At 38.5% G+C, this 22,895-nt stretch overlaps 2 protein-coding genes across 12 annotated transcripts in view; both read left to right on the top strand.

Moving 5' to 3' along the window:
- LOC127453083 (ras/Rap GTPase-activating protein SynGAP-like) overlaps positions 1-8,224 on the top strand; it is a 178,992-nt gene extending 170,768 nt beyond the window's left edge. For 3 of the 7 annotated variants that reach the window (XM_051719144.1, XM_051719138.1, XM_051719143.1), the window contains one exon: positions 3,293-8,224. In XM_051719144.1, coding sequence (XP_051575104.1) covers positions 3,293-3,478 — 186 coding nt within the window. In that variant the 3' untranslated portion in view covers positions 3,479-8,224. Of the gene's footprint in view, positions 1-1,228; positions 1,756-3,292 lie in introns of those variants that run through there. The other 4 variants (XM_051719142.1, XM_051719139.1, XM_051719140.1 and 1 more) reach the window with 3 other exon arrangements.
- Positions 8,225-9,731: 1,507 nt separating this feature from the next.
- The window catches only part of LOC127453087 (nonsense-mediated mRNA decay factor SMG5), a 34,981-nt gene continuing 21,817 nt past the window's right edge, over positions 9,732-22,895 (top strand). For 3 of the 5 annotated variants that reach the window (XR_007899360.1, XR_007899359.1, XR_007899361.1), the window contains exons 1-11: positions 9,732-10,110; positions 14,366-15,061; positions 15,345-15,443; positions 15,535-15,658; positions 15,734-15,890; positions 18,537-18,626; positions 18,712-18,801; positions 18,992-19,070; positions 19,357-19,482; positions 19,631-19,699; positions 20,153-20,364. Coding sequence is in view for 2 of the 5 variants with exons in the window: in XM_051719150.1 (XP_051575110.1) it covers positions 10,046-10,110; positions 15,345-15,443; positions 15,535-15,658; positions 15,734-15,890; positions 18,537-18,626; positions 18,712-18,801; positions 18,992-19,070; positions 19,357-19,482; positions 19,631-19,699; positions 20,153-20,364 (1,111 nt within the window). In the remaining 3 variants the exon portion in view is untranslated. Of the gene's footprint in view, positions 10,111-12,588; positions 12,722-14,365; positions 15,062-15,344; positions 15,444-15,534; positions 15,659-15,733; positions 15,891-18,536; positions 18,627-18,711; positions 18,802-18,991; positions 19,071-19,356; positions 19,483-19,630; positions 19,700-20,152; positions 20,365-22,895 lie in introns of all 5 variants that reach the window. The other 2 variants (XM_051719151.1, XM_051719150.1) reach the window with 2 other exon arrangements.

The following is a 22,895-nucleotide window of genomic DNA, read 5'->3' as shown; positions in this document are numbered from 1 at the left end:
AGGCAGACTGAAAATTAATAGTTTGTGTGGTGCTGCTCAGTGTATTTGTGATTGATTGTCATTTTATGTATTATCGATTCTTATTACGCCATTCTTTGAAGGAATATTTGTCCACCAAGGTTTAATGTATCACTCCAGATGATGTTTTATAGGGTTTCTGGGTATGATTGGCCCTGAAGAACTTTTTAAAGACCCCATGAAATTGCTGGACAAGCACAGTTTAATTTCCTATTTAAACAGGAAGTTTGGGCAGAAAGCAAGACTTGTCTTTTTCTTTTATTTTTAATAGCCAATTGGCTTTAATTTAGTTAATAGCCAATTGGCTACACCACAGCCTTGATGTGCTACTTTCTAGTCTGTTGAATGGGGGAGGACACTCTTATTCTAGAGAGTATTTTATTGGACTAAAATCTGCATAGTGCATGATGAGTCATTAAAATTTAGGGTTAGGGTATATTTTAAATGTGTAAAAAATATGCTAAAAGTACATTTTTCAACTTTTAGGAGTACATGGATTCTAAGCTAACAGAGATGGACTAAAAAGCCACTAAAGTCCCAAATTTGAATTCATGGGGTCTTTAAATATTTGAATGCCTCAGCTAATCACTCAGCTAATTTTTCTAGTACCAAAATTACACGACAGACCAATTTAACTTGAACTTCGATTTAATCCCCCAAAGGAAAGCCTCTTTTAATGAGGTTTAAACAATGGTTCCAGACGAAAAGTATCATTCATACGAGTTGCGTTATTCAACTTAAATGCAGTTCTGACAGAGATGCACCTTTTTCTCCTTTGTCCTCATCACGTGTCTTTTTGTTTAGTGTTGCAGCTAGTTCCAAACCTCAGTTCCCAAACCCTAACTCCATATTCATTCTCAAATACTAGGTTTTGATTGAGAAGAGAAACAAACTGCACCAAAACTGTGTCAGACTGACTTATGTTAGCAAAGCTAGCCACTTCGCTAATGTAACAGTCTGGAACCAAAGCAAATTCCTTGGCATTTTTAAACCGTAGAACATAGTACTGTAAAGTTTAGCCCTTCAGTTACAATTTTTGTCAAAATTAATTCATGAATTTCAAAAAATGTATAACAGGTGAGTATGTTCATAATGGTAAAACAATTAGCAGCTTAAGTTAGCTAACTCATATGTTGGTCATGTTGTTGTACTAAGCTTCTGCATTAGCTTTAGTATTAACACTGCTTCCTCCCTTACTGCCCCAATACAGACTTCACTGAAAATGACTGATTTTGATGCAGAACACTCTGAGCATGATTTAGATATAAAATGAGCTGAGGCTACTTTTGGCACTGCACTGCTCCTCTGTAGGTAAGATTAGAGAATAAGACCAATAGAAATGTCGTCTCCACTATTTGTGAATATCTGCCACACACGATAAATGTTCTAAAAGTCAAACTAAGCCATTTTTGTGGCAGAGATGGGCTTATTAGCATTTTCACACAATAACTTCTGGTGTGGACCTAAGACTGTTTGACCAAACTCAGTTGACTAGACTTGTCTGACAGTAACCAAGTGCCTTTCTAATTGTGTTAAATTTTGGTGGGTAAACCAAAGGGACAAAAAAAACTGACTAAAAAGGTGAAGCAAACAGCAGCTTTCATATTTGCTCCTTTCTCCTCCTTGCAGTTATCAAGCTACAGTTGTAAACAGTTGCTGCTTATGCTAATGTAAAAGAGGCCTGCAGGAGGAGGGAGGTGGAGCCTCCAAACAGTGAAAACTGCCTGAAATTCTAAACAGTGGGTCTGACACCGTTTTGGTTTGGAAATAAATTTTGATAAGAAATATCTCTATTTTATATAAATATAAATACAAATATTTAATAAAAAGTATTTCATAAAGCATGAGTGGAAATGCTAATTACTTTGTACTGATGGAACAATCAGGTTTCCTATTTTAAATTAATAAACACTAGCCAACTCAGCTGAAGATAGAATAGCTGACTGGTAAAGTTATTCATTAGATTAGATTAGAAGTTATTCTTATAGTACCTATTTTTACAGAATGTAAACAAAGCATGATTTTTTCCATATAGTTAAGCCCTGAATTAAAATCGCAATCACTGGGATGGCATACCATTGTCATGCACATGTAATGCAAAAATTCAGATAGCACGACCTACGTACTACATAAATTGGATGTCATTCTCACTTCCTGTGTTCTTTTACAGTCGATCACAGTGTTGCATCAATTGCATGCTTGCATGCTAACTAGAAATCCTCTTTTACTGCACAGTTTCTGCTGTACCAGCTACTATTTTAAAGGGGTTATATAATGAGGAATCAAATTTTCCTTTATGTTTTGAGATAAGTGTTCTTTGTGCTATGCAAACATATTGCAGTTTTCAGAACTAGTTTTTCCTAAATAAAAATAAAAATAAAAAAAGACTGAAACTAAGCTGTTGTTCCATACTTTTACAACTTTCTAACATCAGACAGATTTGAATATATTTGGACGCTTGAACACGCGACTGGCCACATTTACACATCAATCAGTGATTAGGAACTTGGCACACAGTCACGGTGATGTAATACAGAGGATTTAAGATAGATGCTAGATAATTTGTTCATTAAATAATTAATGATAAGAGTAAAATGTGGGAAAAACAAGCCAAATGTTGAGCTGTTCCTGGCTGGGTGTAGCACCTGCCACTCTGCATATCCCTAAAGTGTGGACCTATCAGGAAAAACATTTAATATGATATACTGTAAATCTGTCTCAATAAAAATGTTCCTCTTCTTCTTTAAAACCACATTTTAAGGATATTTAAAAAACAAAAACAACAACTAGGACTTGAATCACTCTGTATAATGATTATTCACAACCACATTGGCCCTCTGCAGTGCAACCTCATGAGAGCATCACACCCCAGTGGACTGACTGTGTATCAACAGAAAATGTGTAATCTCCTACCCATCCCTTTCACATTCTTTTTCTTTGTATCTGTCCCTCTTTGCCTGAGTGCTTCTATTGAAATTTCTCATTCCTCTGCTATGCAACTCATACTCGTTTTTTATTCCTCCTTTATCGCTCCTTCAATCCCTCATTACCTCTGCTCTTTCTTTCTTTCTCTCTCACTTGCTCTTCTTCTGACCCCATGACCTCCATTTCCTTTGATCTCCCTGTTCATAACGTCTATATCGTTCAAATCGCCACGGGAACTCCTACTCTCCATCACTGACGTTTGATTTTTCCCAAAACCTTCATCCTTCCATCTGTCCATTTCTGTTCCCTCTCTCCTCTCCTCCCCTTTCCTCTCTTTCTGTCTTGCTAGGAAAAGCAGCTTCCCTCCTTGGATTCAGCAAACACCGGTGTGAGTTTTGAAGGAGAAATGGCCTGCGTTCCTGGCTTTGGAGTCTCCAAATCCTCTACCCAATCTTCCCCCCAGAATGGAATTTTGTCCTTCCCATTAGCCTCCCCCTCCTCGTTCTCCTCCTATTGGACAGCTCTGCCAGATTGAAGAGCTCTGTGGCAACCAAAAGTCAGCCCCAGTAACAGCCACTATGGCAACTGGGAACACGGCAACAACATCAAGGTGAATGGGCAAGACAGGAGGGGGGGAGCAGGTCAATACCGTCCCTGACCAAACCTGAGAAAAATTCCTTCATTTGAGGATTTTCCGAAGAAAGTCACGTCAATCGTTTCCCTCGACAATGAAGCTTATATATATATATATATATACACACAGTACATTAGACTAAGGACAAGTGGAAGGCAGCACACATCATTTCTTGCAACATCCAAATCGAAAGGGCTCTCCGTTGGATCTGATAATATTCCAATATCACATTTTCTTTGGATAAAAAGTTAAAAGCCCCTCGCACATACCTCTGCCACCACAGGTCATTCAAACCATGTTGAAAAGTCCTAACATGGTCTACTTTCCAGGTTTTTGGAATCTCTCTGAAATTGTGTAAAAATTCCTGGAAGCTGAAAACAACCCTTGGAATGGTGTGGGCAACTAACAATGTTTTGAAGTTCACAAAGACCTAACTTTGACTCGCAAAAAGGCCAGCTTTGTCTTGGAGATTTTGTCATGTCGTCTGGCTTCCCTAGTGCCTTTTTGTATCTCATGACAGGGTTTTCAAACGAACACAAGAATAATGAGAACAGAATTACAGAAACGGTTGTGGCGCTCTCTTCTTGAGATTGATCATGTTAGAGGGGTTTGATGTGGTCTTCTGCCTCAGTGTAATGCTGAAAAAGTTTGGAATTTTTAAAATGCTTTGGAATCCAATCATGGACAATGTGGCATGCTTGAAAAGTGCTGGTGGTTTTCAAATTGCCTCACTAGACTGAACTTGTGCAATGTTTTCTCTTCTCAATCTCAGAACCTTTGTGTATTTAACTGGTGCTATGGAACCTCAAAGCATTGCTCCGTCTCATCATCCATGTCTTACGTCCATATTTGTCTTTGACATCACATTCATCTTCTAACAGGTCCATTTTGAAAAAATTTTAGTGTGTGTGCTTGTAATTTTGATAGATATGAGGTGAGCGCAAGGTCATCTCTGTCAGGCGAAAACCCTTTTGTCTTTTTATCAAAACAAGATGCGAGAATGCGGTTAAATTAACACGTTTTCCTCAAATGAGGCCCGAGATCTCATGCGAAAAGAGATGATATTTGAAGCAATTAAGCAGCACCTTTTACATGTGCAGTTATGCTTTTGTGCTTTTTATTTTGGTCTTAAAAGACAGTTTAAAGTCAATGTGAAATGCTGCAATCCGTTTTACCTCTGTAATGTGAAAAAGGATATTTAGCGGGAAAAAAAGTTGGACGGGCTTGATTTTATCCATCAGGAATTGATTGGACCGTGAAAAGTGGGCATTACATACCAGAATGGAGGGGATTGGTTAAAAAAGTAGGAGGGATTCATAATGAATTCGTTAGTCAAAAAGTTGTTTCAGAGGTGGAGCACGTTATTACATTTTGATGAAAGTTTACGCGGACCAAATTTTTTTTATTGGGAATAAAGTGACCAGGAACGTGCATTACAAAAGTAAACAGGGTCAATTAATTTCATGATGACTTTAAAGGATATCAAAGTAGCTCAAGCATCTCCAAAGTAGCTTGTGGTGGCATTAAATTGTCATTTAGGAAACATTTTGGTGCGTAAAATATTTAGATCTTATGTACTGTACGGAAATCTGCTAGCTATAATTCATTTTAGTATCACTGCCATCTGGTACTGATTGTATTCCTCATTGCTCACAACTGTTTTTGTTGTATTTTTTATTTTGCTTTTGACTAATAAGCTCATTGTCATGTTTCTCTAGTCGCATGGCTTTGATACAGCACATTTCAAATCATTCATATTTAATGTAATTCATTGCACTGATTTTGCTGATGTAAATATTGGCCTTTTTGCTGAGTTGTAAACTAACAAAGCTACACCAATACAACAGGCCTAGATGAGAGCGTCCACATATTGTGGAGATTTAACTGTACAATAAAAGTTCTACTGAGCTGTACTGTAATATTTTAAAGTTTGCAAAGGCACGAGAGAGGAGAATGGACTGATTGCCATTTCAGCTTTTAAGAGCTTCGAGGGCTATCTTTAAGTGACTTCTACTGCATTTAGTAATAAAACAGGCAATTTGTTTATGCCCCAAAAAAGTGGTTGAAAAAAATGGGCTAACAGGGTTATCAGCTGATAAAATGTGCCATGACATGAATATACCTCAGATGTAGAATCGAACGACTCAGGTAAACTATCAATTGCCTCACAGTTTAAACGAAACAACATTTTAAGTTGAACTGCCTGTTGGTAGTTAGTCCATTTCTTCTCCGAGATCAGTAGCAGCGATTTGTTAGCGGCTCATCAAGCACCTCTTCTTTTCGATGTTTTTTTGTATCCCTTTCTTTATCCCCAGCCAATCACAAATCTTCATGAAGGACAATCTGGAACCTAGTTGGAGGCCTCACCTAGGACATTCTTCAGGTTGGCCAGGCTTTAATTTAAGGGCACATTCACGTGATTCGGTTGGTTGACAGAGGAGAAATTGAGGCTTTGACTCTGTTTTTGTTGCTAACAGTGCCAAAGCCGATCCAAAGAAACAAATAGGTTCCCTTCCTCTGATGTGCCCCCTCTCTCTCTGTCTGATAGACAGTAATTTGATATGATGACAGTGTTTGGATGCAGAACATTCCTCTGTGCCTCATAAGGGCTAGTAGGCCATATGTGCACATAGGAGATGGTTCATTGAGAGAGCTGGAGAAGTTCTATGGATCAGATCAATCTCAAAGGTGCTGATTTTTAGTTTCTTTACTTACTGTAGGATATTGAACAATGCTCTGCTTCTCATTACGATCTTCATAAGCCACATTAGCTCTGCCATCATGCCTGCCTATCATGTCTCGATCATGTCTTTTATTTTGGTGAAACTGAACATGCACAGCCTTTTTATTGTCCCAAGAGACGCTTCAATTTAAATTCAGCGGATTTGATAGAGGCTGGAAATATCCAAACTTTGTTTCTCATGTCTAATGTGGCAGTTTTCTACTTTGTGAATGGACCTCACCTAAATGAGATCACATATTTACATATTGGTAATGTGAGAACTGCAGAGTCTGAAAATAATCCTTTCTGATCAGTTTACGTGACAATCTCTTGAAACAATCCTTTGCAAAGAATTTTCATTGAATTACGAGGGGAAAAAACACTACCTTTTATTTTACCTGCTCCCCCTCCCCAACTATCCGCACTTTGGTACGATCTGGATAATCAACGGCTTGTTTATCTGCAAAAGAAAGACGGATTCTTTTGTTTTATTTCTCTTTTCAACTATTGCTGTGGAGTTCTTTATTTATGGACGATCAGACACTGTTTGGGTGTAGATACGTTTATTCCTCTTGTTTAGATACTTGGCATTCAAAAGTTTGTAGGATTTACCGAAGCAAAGCCAAGTTGCTGTTTTACATTTAACTTTATTTACTTATTTGGATGCCATTGCCAGGCAACGCGAACATTTCTCTGCGAACATTTCTCTACTTTTCCACCACTAGACAAAAATATAAACGTTGAGAGATAATGCTGGTTGAATAATGTTGTGGGTGACTGTATAAAATGTGTGTGCAGTATTTGTGTATATACTGGATGTATGGTTATATAATATAAATAAACAGTATATGTATTTGTACATACAATATGTTTGTATATGCAGTGTACAGAATATGTTCTTTTACACCAATATCTCTTTTTCTAAATATGTGTGGAAAAGACAAGGCGTAACTTTCTGGAACTGAAAAAAAAAAACTGCATTGGCAACTTGTTGGCAGCAATCTTTGGAAGCACTTTTTTGCACAGGCTGATTGTACACAGTCTGAAACCTTTGATGCATTGCCATGCGTCTGCCACAGATTTTGCCAGTCTAAAGCTTGCACTCATTTTCTCATTGATTGAAACGTTTTGTAATAGGTTCTGGGTGACCAAGCAATGGTTGTTCATAAATATATAGGCTAAATACCCACTGTATGTATGCATATATCAGCTTTTCCAGACTTGAATAACATGCCAATCTTTGCAGCTTGCATCCCCTCTTGCTTTTAATTTCAACAGTGCTGTGTGTCAGAGGTTTTTGGATCAGTGTAGAAGGTTGATCTTGTAAGAAATGTACCTTTTCTCCAAAAGTTTCTCATTTTACTATACTGACATTTTGTATGGGCTGATGCTTTATTCCCTCATTACATGCCAAGCAACTCTTCCATGCAAGCAATTGCTTATTCATCCCCTGTAAATGAATGGAGTTCCCATGATGTGCCTCTTTCTAATAAACTTCAGTTGATCTTTGTTAGCCATAATCCAATCACATTCATCTTTCTTGACAAGCCATAAGCCCAGCCCCCTAAATTTTAGTTTTTGTAAAGGGATTTATTTATTTTTTGTGTATATACAGTATATATATATATATATATATATATATATATATATATATATATATACTGTATATATTAATAGAAAGAGTGGTATGTCAGAGTGTATTGCCAGTGTTTTTGGATTTGTTATGAATGTTATTCTGGTTATTGAATTATGATTATTGTAATAATGATATAATGACTGCTGTTATCATTTCATCCTTTAGTTTACTCAATGCTATTGAAGACTTTCATTTCTTTTTGAAATAAATCGGAATTTATATTTTTCGGGTGGGCTAATTATAGAAATGAAATCAATTAAACTGATGAATAAAGAAATAATTAAATTCTTATTGAATTCATTTGTTATTGAGAATGACATTTTATGTATATTTCTATCTGTCTGTCTGTCTGTCTATATATCTATCTATCTGGTATTGATGCCCCTCTCACTTTCAGCTTCTTATGATCATCATCAGCCCAACTGAGGAAATCCTTCCTTATCAGAATTGAAAACAAAAACAGAAGGTAACACCGTAGAAGCTTTTGATTTCAGTATTGCTGTGCAATCTCAGGCAGGTTAATTTGTTATACACACCTCTCTTTTCAAATTCTGTTGATGATTTGCAAATGCAGCTTCCAGGTGATGCCAGCTGTCTATATGCTGTATCTTGTCCAGAGATGAGGGCTTGAAGAGAACAGGTCTGATAAAATGACTATTTTAATGTCTGGGTAACATTAACCTCAAAATCAAAAGAATAAAATAAGAAATTATATTTTGCTTCAAGATTTTTTGCATTGAGTTTTTGTGTAATTTCTGTATGTTTACATTTACCTTAAATGAATATTCCGGGGTCAGTAAGTTAAGCTCAGTCGACAGCATTTGTGGCATAATATTGATTACGACAAAAATAAATAAATAAATAAATAAAAACATTTTTGTCACTCATTTTCTTTTAAAGAGCAAAAATCTGGGTTGCAGTGAGGAACTTACAATGGAAGTGAATGGGGCATGTCCGTAAACATTAAAAAACTCAGGGTTTCAAAAGAATAGCCACAAGACATAAACAATATGTGTGTTTTGTATTCTACTCGGGAACTTTCCGATCGACACAATGATTTGACCGTATGTTTGACAGTATGAGTAAATAGTCATATTTCAAAGGTAATGGAAACATGTTAGCACATTAAAAAGCACCTGGTAAGAGTTGGTTATTTTGCCTGCATTGTAAAGTCTTTAAAGTGACACCCATGTTGTGTTATTCAGGCGAGTAGTTATTAATTAATTTGAGGATTACTTTTTCAGCACAAAACGTCAAATGTATGCCAAAATATTTATTTATTATTATTTAAGCGACTCGAGAGCAAGCGTATAGTAATTTCCTCACTTATTTTCTGCCTGCAATGCAGGCAATATATATAATAAATAACATGCACCTACATTTAAACAAGTTCACATACTTTGAACTAATTTTTGATGCTACAATAATTTAATAAATACTTTTTAATCCAGAAATGACATTGCTTGCATTGCTTTTGTTTATTTATGAAACATATTGTCAGCATTTTGGCTGTGTACTCACAGAACGACGCAGACACCAACGCAGAACTATAAATGCAAACCAACGCGTTGGACACTACGCGGAGCATACGCCGTAAGTTCAACGCAGAAGTATAAATCAGCCTTTATCATGGCATTTTTGGCGGTAACTTGCCCTCAAAAGCTGATCACGCTAGAGGCCGATCAGCTTGCCTGCAGAAAAGTGACATCGAATACTATCGCGATACTTGCAACTGCCACTGATGCGGGAATGTGTCGGTTTCTGACAACTCTCGCGATACTTGCAGCTGTCTCTGTTCTGCGGTGGGAGGGGAAAAATGGCCGCTCGCGGAGCGACTCTCGGAACGACGCGCGATAACAACACAAACACAACCCCCTCAGAATGTGACAGCTGACCCGAACCGACACCAGCACACACGCCGGCTTCTGAACGGATGGGTGTCGAGGCAGGTGGCGGGGAAGTACAGGAACGACGGCCTTTGTGTTTAAGTTGTAATTTTGAGGGAAAGAGGTGAGTTAGCCAGCCTGCTAACGTTAGCCACGCGAAACGAACCAGAACCAGATCAAGAAACACGAAACCAGACCACTGCAGACTGCTTCTTACTGCTAGAATGAGCGGGCCGGGTCAGGACAGCGAGCCAGAGGCCAAAGTGCTTCATATTAAACGGCTGTACAGGTAAGAGCACTCACGGCAGGCCGGCACCGCCAGGAAATTTCGCTAAATTATATACATTTCATGTTTCTGTGGGTCATAAATGTTTATTATTTACACATTTATAAAGGTAAAATTAAAAACAGACAGTTGAAACTTAAGTACAAGAGCAGTGTAGTCTTTCTCAGCTTATGCATGTCACAAGTGAATCAGGGTTTCACATGAATTCTCATGTGGAATTAGCCTATTGTGTTATGTGGCATGAAATTAAAGCCATTAAATCAATATGAATTTACCGGATGATTGATGTCCAGAGTTACTCTTTTGGGGTATTTGATTGGGAAAGATATGGCTACAGATGAATGTGAGGCCAGAACTGTTGTAGAATTGAAGGTAGAACATCCATATCAATCATCTACACACGGCTGTGTGTTTATATAATGTTAACATTTTCTTTGCAAAGAAATTACAACAATTTACCAGGTTTTATATGTAAAAATAGTTAAATATACAGTACTGTGCAAAATTTTAGGCACTTAAGATGTTTAACAAAAACATTTGTCTTAAGATGGTTATTTATATCTTCAGCTTTAGTGTGTCAATAGGAAAAATACATTTTAGACTCCCAAACATTACTTTTGCAAATAGAAAAGGTTAGAATAGAAGAACAGGGCACTCTGCAAGAGATGGCATTGCCCCCAAAAAGCCCCCCATTGAACATCGAGTCAGTCTGAGATTAAAGCAATTGAGACAACCTAAATATATAGAAGAACTGTGGCGAATTCTCCAAGAAGCTTGGAACATCCTATCTGCCAACAACCGAGAAAAACTGTATCCAGGTGTACCTAGGAGAATTGGTGCTGTTTTAAAGGCAAAGGTGGTCACACCAAATATTGATTTAGCTTTTTTATGATTACTGGACTTTGTATGATGTTAATTGATAAATGAAAACTATTTATGTCATTATTTTTTAAGACATCTTCACTATGCAACATTTTTTCACAATTGTCTAAGGGTGTGTTCACACTTGGCAGGTTTGGTTCGATTAAAACAAACTTAGGTGCGATTGCTCTGTTAGTGCGGTTCATTTGAACAAGTGTGAACGCTGGCACCCGAACCTTGGTGCGCACCAAACAAGCGGACCGAGACCGCCTGAATAGTGGGTCTCGGTTCACTTCCAAACGAACTCTGGTGCGGTTCGATTGATATATGAATGCAACCTGGACCAAAGATGTCTAAACGGACCAAAAACAGGAATTGGCCTAATACTGACCTCAAGCACACCTGGTTCTTCTCATCATAGGAGCTATCAGAATCAGATTTATTGCCAAGTATGCTTACACATACAAGGAGTTTGTCTTGGTGACAGGAGATTCCAGTGTACAACAATGCAAAAACAATACAAAAACAGCAGCAAGGCATAGATAATAATAAAAAATAAAACGAATTATACACATACGTACAGACACACACATACATACATACACACATACACATGGGTAGTGCAAATCTAATACAATCTGTTATGTACAGTGCAAATGTTTTTTTTTTTTTTTTTTGCAGAGGAATGAAATGGCAGAAGAGGTTGGATGTGTTGGATAAATATAAAAAAGACTAAACTGTGTATTGCACATAGTTATTGCTCAGTGGGGCAGTTTAACTGTTCATGAGATGGATAGCCTGAGGGGAAAAAACTGTTCCTGTAGCTGAACCAAACCAGACAGTTATTGAAGTGCAGAGGACAGCCTCAATGACTACTGAGTAAAACTGTATCGGCAGTGCCTGTGGCAGGTTGAATTTCCTCAGCTGGCGAAGGAAGTACAAACTCTGTTGGGCCTTTTTCACAATGGAGTCAATGTGGGTCTCCCACTTCAGGTCCTGTGAGATGGTAGTGCCTTTTGTACTTTTTTTGGTCCAGACCAAGACAACCGGACTACAAGAGTGAACACACCCTAAGACTTTTACACAGTACTGTGCTATAACACCATGACAGTTACACTGGCAGCCAACAGTTTGGAATAATGTACAGAATTTGCTGTTTTGGAAAGAAATTGGTACTTAAATTCACCAAAGTGGCATTCAGCTGATCTCAAAGTATAGTCAGGACATTACTGATGTAAAAAACAGCACCATCACTATTTGAAAAAAGTCATTTTCGATCAAATGTAGACAGGCCCCATTTCCAGCAGCCATCACTCCAACACCTTATCCTTGCGTAATCATGCTAAATTGCTAATTTGGTACAAGAAAATCACTTGTCATTATATCAAACACAGCTGAAAGCTATTTGGGTCTCCCACTTCAGGTCCTGTGAGATGGTAGTGCCCAGGAACCTGAATGACTCCACTGCTGCTACAGTGCTGTTTAGAATGGTGAGGGGGGTCAGTGTTGGGGCTTTTCTCCTAAAGTCCACAATGATCTCCACCGTTTTGAGCGTGTTCAGCTCAAGGTTGTTTTAACTGCACCAGACAGCCAGCTGTTTAACCTCCCTTCTGTATGCAGACTCATCGTCATCTCGGATGAGGCCGATGACAGAGGGGTCCTTGGCGATGCAGTCATTGGTGTAGAGGGAGAAGAGTAGTGGGGAGAGCACACATTCCTGGGGGCACCAGTGCTGATTGTACAGGTGCTAGAAGTGAGTTTCCCCTGTCTCACAAGCTGCTGCCTGTCCGTCAGAAAGCTGGTAATCCACTGACAGATAGACATGGGAACAGAGAGTTGGTGTATTTTATTCTGGAGTATAGCTGGGATGATGGTGTTGAAAGCTGAACTGAAGTCCACAAAAAGGATCCTTATATATGTCCCTGGTCTGTCCAGATTTTGCAGGATATGATGCAATACCATGTTGACTGCATCATCCACAGACCTGTTTGCTCTAAGCAAATTCAAGGGGATCTAGAAAGGGTCCAGTGATGTTCTTCAGGTGGGCCAACACCAGTCTTTCAAATTATTTTGTGACCACAGATGTCAGGGCGACAGGTCTGTAGTCATTAAGTCCTGTGATTTTTGGTTTCTTTGGGACAGGAATAATGATTGAGCATTTGAAGCAGCATGGGACTTCACACTGCTCCAGTGATCTATTGAAGATCTGTGTGAAGATGGGGGCCAGCTGGTTAGCACAGGATCGAAGACACGATGGTGAGACGCCATCTGGGCCTGAAGCCTTCCTCGTCTTTTGTTTCCAAAAGACGCGGCTCACATCATCTTCACAGATCTTAAGAGCAGGTTGAGTAACAGGAGGGGGGAGGAGGGGGTTTGTAGGAGGTGTTTGTGTTTGTGAGAAGTGAAGGTCAGAGTGGGTGTGGGGTGTGAGATTGGGCCTTTCAAATCTACAGTAGAACACATTCAGGTCGTCAGCCAGTTGTTGGTTCCCTACAGGGTTGGGGGTAGGAGTCCTGTAATTTGTGAGTTGTTTCATGCCACTCCACACTGATGCATGGTTGTTAGCTGAAAACTTGTTTTTCAGCTATGTTGCCCGTTACAGTTCAGTACAGGCATCGGAACCGCCGTCAGCCGTCCTTGCAGCATATCTTTGTTTGTGTGTGCAACGGAGGAATTCCTGGCGCTGTTTTGTCTCCTTTACACATTTTATTAGCTCTTCGTTTGTTCTCAGCTGGTAAAAATACCACCATATATACATATATAAATATAACGAGCACATTTCGCCCAGCAGCCAGCGTTGTTTTGGATGATCAGCAAGTTCCGTCAAAAAATATACGTCATAAAAGCTGTCCAATCTGGTTGTGAATTTTTCCTGATGCCTTTGGTTTTGTATTGTTAGGTTCAGTGTTAAAAACGCCAGTGTGAACGCTAAGCGAACCAGGACTAAATGTATCATTTTCTTTTTTTTTGGTCCGGACCAAGAGAACCGGACTACAAGTGTGAACACACCCTAAGACTTTTGCACAACACTGTACTACTATAACACCATGACAGTTACACTGGCGGCCAAAAGTTTGGAATAATGTACAGAATTTGCTGTTTCGGAAAGAAATTGGTACTTTAATTCACCAAATTGGCATTCAGCTGATCACAAAGTATAGTCAGGACAATACTGATGTAAAAAACAGCACCATCACTATTTGAGAAAAGTAATTTTTTATCAAATCTAGACAGGCCCCATTTCCAGCAGCCATCACTCCAACACCTTATCCTTGAGTAATCATGCTAAATTGATCATTTTGTACTAGAAAATCACTTGCCATTATATCAAACACAGCTGAAAGCTATTTGAGTCATTAAATTAAGCTTAATGTTGTCTTTGTTTTTGTTACCACAGTGTGCAATAGACTGGCATGTCTTAACGTCAATATTAGGTCAAAAATGGCAAAAAAAGAAACCGCTTTCTCCTGAAACTCGTCAGTCATTCATTGTTTTGAGGAATAAAGGATATACAATGCTTGAAATTGCTTAAAAGATTTCATACAAAGGTGTACACTACAGTCTTCAAAGACAAAGGACAACTGGCTCTAACAAGAACAGAAAGAGATGTGGAAGGCCAGATGTACAACTAAACAAGAGGATAAGTACATCAGAGTCTCTAGTTTGAGAAATAGACGCCTCACATGTCCTCAGCTGACAGCTTTATTGAATTCTACCCGCTCAACACCAGTTTCATGTACAACAGTAAAGAGAAGACTCAGGGGTGCAGGCCTTATGGGAAGAATTGCAAAGAAAAAGCCACTTTTGAAACAGAAAAACAAAAAGAAAAGGTTAGAGTGGGCAAAGAAACACAGACATTGGACAACAGATAATTGGAAAAGAGTGTTATGGATCTTAACCCCATTGAGCTTCAGCTAGACTGTAAGGTGCGTGAGAAGTGCCTGACAAGACAGCCACATCTATGGCAAGTGCTACAGGAAGTGTGGTGTGAAATGTCACCTGAGTATCTGGACAAACTGACAGCTAGAATGCCAAGGATCTGCAAAACTGTCATTGCTGCACGTGGAGGATTTTTTGATGAGAACTCTTTGAAGTAGATTAAGAAGTTAATTTTTTTTTTTTTTTTTTTTCAAATTGTAATAGTAATTTTTCACATTATTAATGTCCTGACTATACATTGTGATCAGTTGAATTTTGTGAATAAAAGTACCAGTTTCTTTCGATAAGAGCAAAATCTGTACCTTGCTCTCTTTCTTGCAATTCTTACGAAAACTTGTCTTTGTTAGCCAGCTAGGTAATGTGACATATTTAAATCAGCAATTTAAATTCCTACTCTTTATTACATTTTGAGCATAATTTTCTGTATGTTTGTGAAGGGCTGTGGTGGAAACGGTACACAAGTTGGATATTATTATCAGCGGCAAGTCATCTTACAGGGAGGTCTTTAAACCTGAAAATATCAGCTTGCGGAACAAGTAAGTAACAGTTTCACTCTCTCTGATCAACTTCATAATCTGATTTAGGTGTCACAGCTGCTTAAGAAATTAATAAATCTACTTTAAACAGGTTGCGAGAACTTTGTGTTAAGCTGATGTTCCTGCATCCTGTGGACTATGGACGCAAGGCAGAAGAACTGCTGTGGAGGAAGGTCTACTATGAGGTCATACAGGTCATCAAGACCAACAAGAAGGTATTGTCACCTCACACTGCACATATCTCATAATTTAAAGTTCCCGTCATGATAAAATGCTCCCTCTCTATTCAGCATATTCACAGCCGCAGTGCTCTGGAGTGTGCGTACAGGACCCATCTGATTGCCGGGGTGGGCTTCTTTCAACACCTGCTGCTCTACATCCAGTCACACTATCAACTGGAGCTGCAGGACTGCATTGACTGGACACACGTCACAGACCCGCTCATCGGTGAGACACATATTTCTATATTCATGTTATAGGTAATGTTCCCACTAGAGGTAGACCGATGTATAGGTTTAATCAGTGCCGATAGTTGCTTTTTTGGAACTCTCGGTTATCGGCCAATATCTATGCTGACAGTTGCTGATATGTTTTTTTTATTATTTATTTATTTATTTTTATTAAAGATCATGTGGGTATTTGCTGTATCTGAATCTTTCATCATTGACAATATTCATCCATATGTTTATCCTTTTTTCAATGCATATTTTGTTATTTTAATTAGATAATCAAGTGTTATAAATTGAAGCGAGGGCATGCAAAGAAAAATGTGACCATATGGAAACGTGCCACATCAGCACATACATTGTGTCTCGAACTTCATATTTGGTGAATACTAATAAACCTTATTCCTTATGAAAGCCTCATTTGGTGAAATAATTTGTTCTTGATTTGGTAAATACTTAGAAATAGAGCATTGTAATGGAGCTAAGTCTCTAAAATATAAGAGCCCCTTGTGTGTTTTGTGCTCGTTTAGAGATAAAAGTCCCATGTTATGCACCAAATTCATATGTTGTCTGGTTATTATTGAGATTTTGGTTGAACAATAAACTGCAATGGATTTTATTAATGTTGGACTCTTGTAGCTTCTGCGTCTGTGCCCGTCATAGTAAGGAGTGTCTTAAGACATTTTTTTTTTTTTTTTTACATTCTATAAAAAATGTATATATATATTTTAAAAACTGTGGGCTGATTTATTGGTTATCTGCCTTTTACACCACCTTCGATATTGGCAAAATCTGCTATCACTCAACCTCTAATTCCCATGGTCATGGAAAACCTGGAAATAGCAAATTCTGATTTCCAGGTGCTGAAAAGGTTATTGAATTCTCTAAGGTAATTATAAAAAAAAATTCTAGTTATAATCAGCTCTACAACATTTCGTTGGCTAGAAATTGCTAATGGTTTTTGAAAACTTCCATTTATCACAAGTGACTGGAAAAGTCATGAAATTCAAAAGATACCCTGTAAAAGTATAGTTCACCCGTTGCAAACCTAAATGTTTTCAGAGTTTCCATTAGTCCTAAAATGTATTCAAATTTAGGGATGCACTGAACCAATACCTCGATCGGTATCACTTCCAATACTGATGTTTTTAGACGATCGGGTATCGGTCCGGCGAGCCCGGTTCAAATCAGTACTGGGTGTTAGTCATGTTCGTTACTGTCAATCTCCAAAACTAACATAAAAGCACCATTAAAGTAATCCATATGACTCGTACATTTTATTCAAAGCCACTTGAAGACATGCGGTAGCTTTGTGAATCACAAAAGGCTGTGTTTAATAAATAAATATACACAGGTAGTGTGCATGCGCAACGCGTTAGTGAATGGCGCTGCTCTGATGACACATACATAGCACGCACAGGCTGGTGATGCGATCGCGGCTGTTTTCAGCCCTCAGAACTCACGGCTATTTTCATATGTGTGCTCTACTCATGAATAAAATATTTGATGTAGATGCTTAATAGTTCGGTTCACTTATAATATGCAGTTAGAATGGCACTGAAGAAGTATTTCACCAGAAGTTGTGTAAGAAGCGAATTGAACTGCTGTTAAGTAGCCTACATACAGACACATACAGGACTTCCTAGAGTGTTCCCGATTGTCAGAATAAAAGCCAGAAGGTTTTAAAGTTAAAGGTGCACGACTGAAATATGTTATTGCTGTACTTCAAAATTCTAAAAGTCAACAATATAAAAGTCAAAAAGTATAACAATATATCAGTTGAATGGGTTCCAAAAAATAACTGTGTGAATGAAAAGTGGGCTGATATCTTACATCTAAAGTGAACAAAAAATAGATCCGAATCCTTCAAAGTCCAGATAGCAGTTGAAAAAGAAAAATTCAAAAGAAAAACGGCAACAAAAATTATGAAGACAGCGAGTTGGGAGATGTGGGTGATGTTTTATTTTCGAATTATTTTTTGTCTCTTGCTTCCCAATACCTTGCTTTCCTCTTGCGCGCTCTATATTTCATTGGCTGTGGCTCAGTGTCGGTCTCTCGCTCGTCGGGACAGTGCGCACACCTGATGACAAGATGTCTAGATATCAAGCTGATTTGTCGGGGTGTGTAGCAGGAGTGCACACTCTACACGGCCATCAGTCGTGGGATCTGAGACTTCTCGTAGCGGACCAGTTGCCGACTCAACATCAAAGGAGACAAGCTTAAGTCGTGTAGTGTGCACTTGCCTTTTGGCAGAATGTTAGCCTCATTCACCATTCACTTTGCATCCTTTTTCTATAAAAAGTAAGTGAATGGTGACTGAAGCTAACAATCTGCTTAACATCTCCTTTTGTGATCCACGGAAAAAAGTCATACGTTTGGAACAGCTTGAGAATGAGTAAATGATGACAGAATTTTATTTTGTGGGTGAGATAGCCATTTAAAAAATATTTTAAGCTGTGAAAGTATAAATCTGGGGTTAGAAAGAAAGGAGATGATTAAGGGTCTGACAATTAATTAAAGTAATTGAGATCCACTACATGTTGTGCCTAAGAGCAAACCCTTAGCTGTAGTAAAATCACTGTAATGCACTGCTCTAAGTGGCTTGTTGCTTAATTAGACAATCTTTCTCTGTGAATGATAACTGCAGGTCGTAAGAAACCAGTCTCAGCCACCCTTAAAGAGATGGAGTGGGCCCAGATGGCATGTCACAGATGCCTTGTGTACTTGGGAGATCTCGGTAAGTGTGTTCTCACTTGACATTTAAGAAAATGTCAGAAACAAGAAATATAAATAAACTGTTTATGTATGTTGGACATATATAGCGCGGTACCAGAATGAACTGGCGGGAGTGGAGGCAGAGCAGCTGGCTGAACGCTTTTATCATCAGGCCCTGTCTGTCGCACCTCACATCGGTGAGCAATTCATGGCTTCTCACATCGTTCCAACAACACCTTTTTCCTGGCACTGAAAAACAGGCTTTTTTATGATTTTATCTGTTGCACAGTGAATATCAATTCAAATCGAAGGAATTGAGGATTTTTTTTTTTTTTTTCATCTTATCTGAATTTCATGACTAAGGAAATGTTTTGCTGTCTTTTACAGGAATGCCATTTAATCAGTTGGGTACGCTTGCTGGAAGTAAATTTTATAACGTGGAGGCTACTTACAATTACCTGCGCTGGTAAGAGATCTGGGAACCGTATACACATACTTCCTGTAATTTTCCTCCATTGTATTTTTACCTCCATTTTGACTGCATGTCTGAGAGTGTCAGTGTAACAACACCATGTATTAAGTAACAGAGATAGCATTTTGCTACAGTATAAAACAATGCAGCATTACAAAAACAATAAAGAGTGAATCTAGTGAATAAAAATGCTCTTGAAATGAGGCGATGCATTTAAGTTTTTTGTTTAGCACTGATAACCCTTTATCAACATGACAGACTGGTTTTTCCTGTTAAACAGCATTCAGTCGGAGACTCCCTTTGACGGGGCTTATGGGAATTTAAAGCGTCTGTTTGACAAAGCAGCCAAGATGTACCACCAAGTGAAGAAACAAGAGATGAAGAAACTTTCACCATCACGCCAGAGGTGACAATGCCCTAAAAAATACCACTTGCAACTGTGGCAGTAACTTTTGCACAAGCATCACTCACATTCTCTTTTGAAAATGTAAAAGTCCAGTTTTAATATGATTTTTGCATTAAATTCGTTATTAACAAAACAAATCTAACTTCAGGTCAAAAGACATCAAAAGACTACTAGTGAGCTTCATGTATTTGCAGAGCCTGTTGCAGCCAAAGAACAGGTGAGAGAATCACTTTGTTAAACCTGTTTAATATTTCATAACATCCTCCTTTGCAAGCAGAATGCCCCTAACCTAAAGTTATAAAATAAGATTTGAGAGGGGGGCCTGGGTAGCTCAGTTACCAATACCATTGTAGAAAATCACTATGCACAGGAAACCAGGATTAATTTAATCCATGAATGAAACTGTCCAATTACAGGGCAGTTACTGATTAAGCTGGTAGTATTCATGTAATGCCAAAATGGCTGCCTCATGAGGTGCCTCTGCCCCATGTAGAAAAAAGAGCTTTTATAAGGTTACTTACTGATATGACTGAACTCTTCATCTCACATGAGTAGTCATGATTTTTTCATGTTTCAAAATTAGTATTCATATCTTGAGAAGTAAAACTTTTTAAATGAGGAAAAAAATTACTGTGTGAACCTTTAAATTAAAACCCTTTCACCTCATCAGTTTGATGGAGACGGAGTTGACATCATTGTGCCAGTCCGTGCTGGAGGACTTTAACCTGGTGCTGTTCTACCAGCCTCTTCCTGCTCATGGCAGCCATTCGGCCAGTGAGGAGGAGGAGGAACATGAATCTGTCTGCTCTGTGCTGCCTGATAGCCTCATATTCAAGATTGTGGTCACTTGCCTTATGGTGGTGCACAGCCTGAAGAGAGGGGGTAAATATGGACTGAATGGATCTGTCTGTCTATATATCTCTTGTCTATCTATTTCTCTCTGTTGTCGCTGTGTATCTATCTATAGTTGAAGTCAGAAGTTTACATACTCTTAGGTTGAAGTCATCAAAACTCATTTGAACTTTTTTTAACATTAGTTTTAACCACTCCACAGATTTAATATTAGCAAACTATAGTTTTGGCAAGTCGTTTAGGACATCTACTGTGTGCATGACACAAGTAATTTTTCAGCAATTGTTTACAGACAGATTGTTTCACTTTTAATTGACTAGATCACAATTCCAGTGGGTCAGAAGTTCACATACACTAAGATAACTGTACCTTTAAGCAGCTTGGATATTTCCAGAAAATGATTTTAAGCCTTTAGACCAGGGATCGGCAACCTATGGCACTGGCACGCCAGCAACAGCAAGAGAGGAATAGACTATTTTATTTATATAAATTCCACACCTGCATTCCAATCTACATCTTGATGTTATCCTTCCTCATGATCACACAGCTTGTTTTTATGAGCTGAATGGGAGGCTAAACAAATGGTTATAATGTGACGATGGCACAGCCATTGACCAGGAAAATAAAAAAAATGGCACTCCATGTCAAAAAGGTTGCCGACCCCTGCTTTAGACAATTAGCCAAGTAGCTTCTGATTGGAGGTGTACTGAATTGGAGGAGTACCTGTGGATGTATTTTAAGGCCTACCTTCAAACTCAGCTTGACATCATGGGAAAATCAAATTAAATCAGCCAAGACCTCAGATAAAACATTGTGGACCTCCACAAGTCTGGTTCATCCTTGGGAGCAATTTCCAAACACCTGAAGGTACCATGTTCATTTGTACAAACAATAGTACACAAGTATAAACACCATGGGACCACGCAGCCATCATATCGCTCAGGAAGGAGATGCATTCTGTCTCCTAGAGATTAATGTAGTTTGGTGCGAAAAGTGCAAATCAATCCCAGAACAACAGCAAAGGACCTTGTGAAGATGCTGGAGGAAACAGGTAGACAACTATCTATATCCACATTAACACGAGTCCTATATAGCAACATAACCTGAAAGGCTGCTCAGCAAGTGAGAAGCCACTACTTCAAAACTGCCATAAAAAAGCCAGACTACAGTTTGCAAGTGCACATGAGGGCAAAGATCTTACTCTTTGGAGAAATGTCCTCTGGTCTGATGAAAAAAAAATGGAACTGTTGGCCATAATGACCATTGTTATGTTTAGAGGAAAAACGGTGAGGCTTGCAAGCCAAAGAACACCATCCCAACCGTGAACCATGGGGGTGGCTGCATCATGTTGTGGGGGTGCTTTGCTGCAGGAGGGACTGGTGCACTTCACAAAATAGATGGCATCATGAGGAAGGAAAATTAAGTAAATATATTGAAGCAACATCTCAAGACATCTGCCAGGCTCAGTCGCAAATGGGTCTTCCAAATGGACAATGACCCCAAGCATACCTCCAAAGTTGTGGAAAAATGGCTTAAGAACAACAAAGTCAAGGTATTGGAGTGGCCATCACAAAGCCCTGACCTCAATCTGATAGAAAATTTGTGGGCAGAACTGAAAAAGCTTGTGCGAGCAAGGAGGCCTACAAACCTGACTCAGTTACACCAGTTCTGTTTGGAGGAATGGGCCAAAATTCCAGAAGCTTGTGGAAGGCTACCCAAAACATTTGGCCCAAGTTAAACAATTTAAAGACAATGCTACTGAATACTAACAAAGTGTGTGTAAACTTCTGACACACTGGGAATGTGATGAAAGAAATAAAAGCTGAAATAAATCATTCTCTCTACTATTATTCTGACATTTCACATTCTTAAAATAAAGTAGTGATCCTAACTGATCTAAGACAGGGAATGTTTTCTACAATTAAATGTCAGTAATTGTGAAAAACTGAGTTTAAATGTATTTGGCTAAGGTGTATGTAAACTTCTGACTTCAACTGTGTGTGTGTGTATGTATGTATGTATGTATGTATGTATGTGTATATATATATACAGGTGCATCTCAATAAATTAGAATGTCGTGGAAAAGTTCATTTATTTCAGTAATTCAACTCAAATTGTGAAACTCGTGTATTAAATAAATTCAATGCACACAGACTGAAGTAGTTTAAGTCTTTGGTTCTTTTAATTGTGATGATTTTGGCTCACATTTAACAAAAACCCACCAATTCACTATCTCAAAAAATTAGAATACATCATAAGACCAATAAAAAAAACATTTTTAGTGAATTGTTGGCCTTCTGGAAAGTATGTTCATTTACTGTATATGTACTCAATACTTGGTAGGGGCTCCTTTTGCTTTAATTACTGCCTCAATTCGGCGTGGCATGGAGGTGATCAGTTTGTGGCACTGCTGAGGTGGTATGGAAGCCCAGGTTTCTTTGACAGTGGCCTTCAGCTCATCTGCATTTTTTGGTCTCTTGTTTCTCATTTTCCTCTTGACAATACCTCATAGATTCTCTATGGGGTTCAGGTCTGGTGAGTTTGCTGGCCAGTCAAGCACA

This window comes from Myxocyprinus asiaticus, chromosome 15 (assembly GCF_019703515.2).
Source record: "Myxocyprinus asiaticus isolate MX2 ecotype Aquarium Trade chromosome 15, UBuf_Myxa_2, whole genome shotgun sequence".
In the NCBI taxonomy this organism is placed as follows: domain Eukaryota; kingdom Metazoa; phylum Chordata; class Actinopteri; order Cypriniformes; family Catostomidae; genus Myxocyprinus; species Myxocyprinus asiaticus.
Note: the sequence above shows the minus strand (reverse complement) of the source record. Positions and strands in the feature narration are given on the sequence as shown.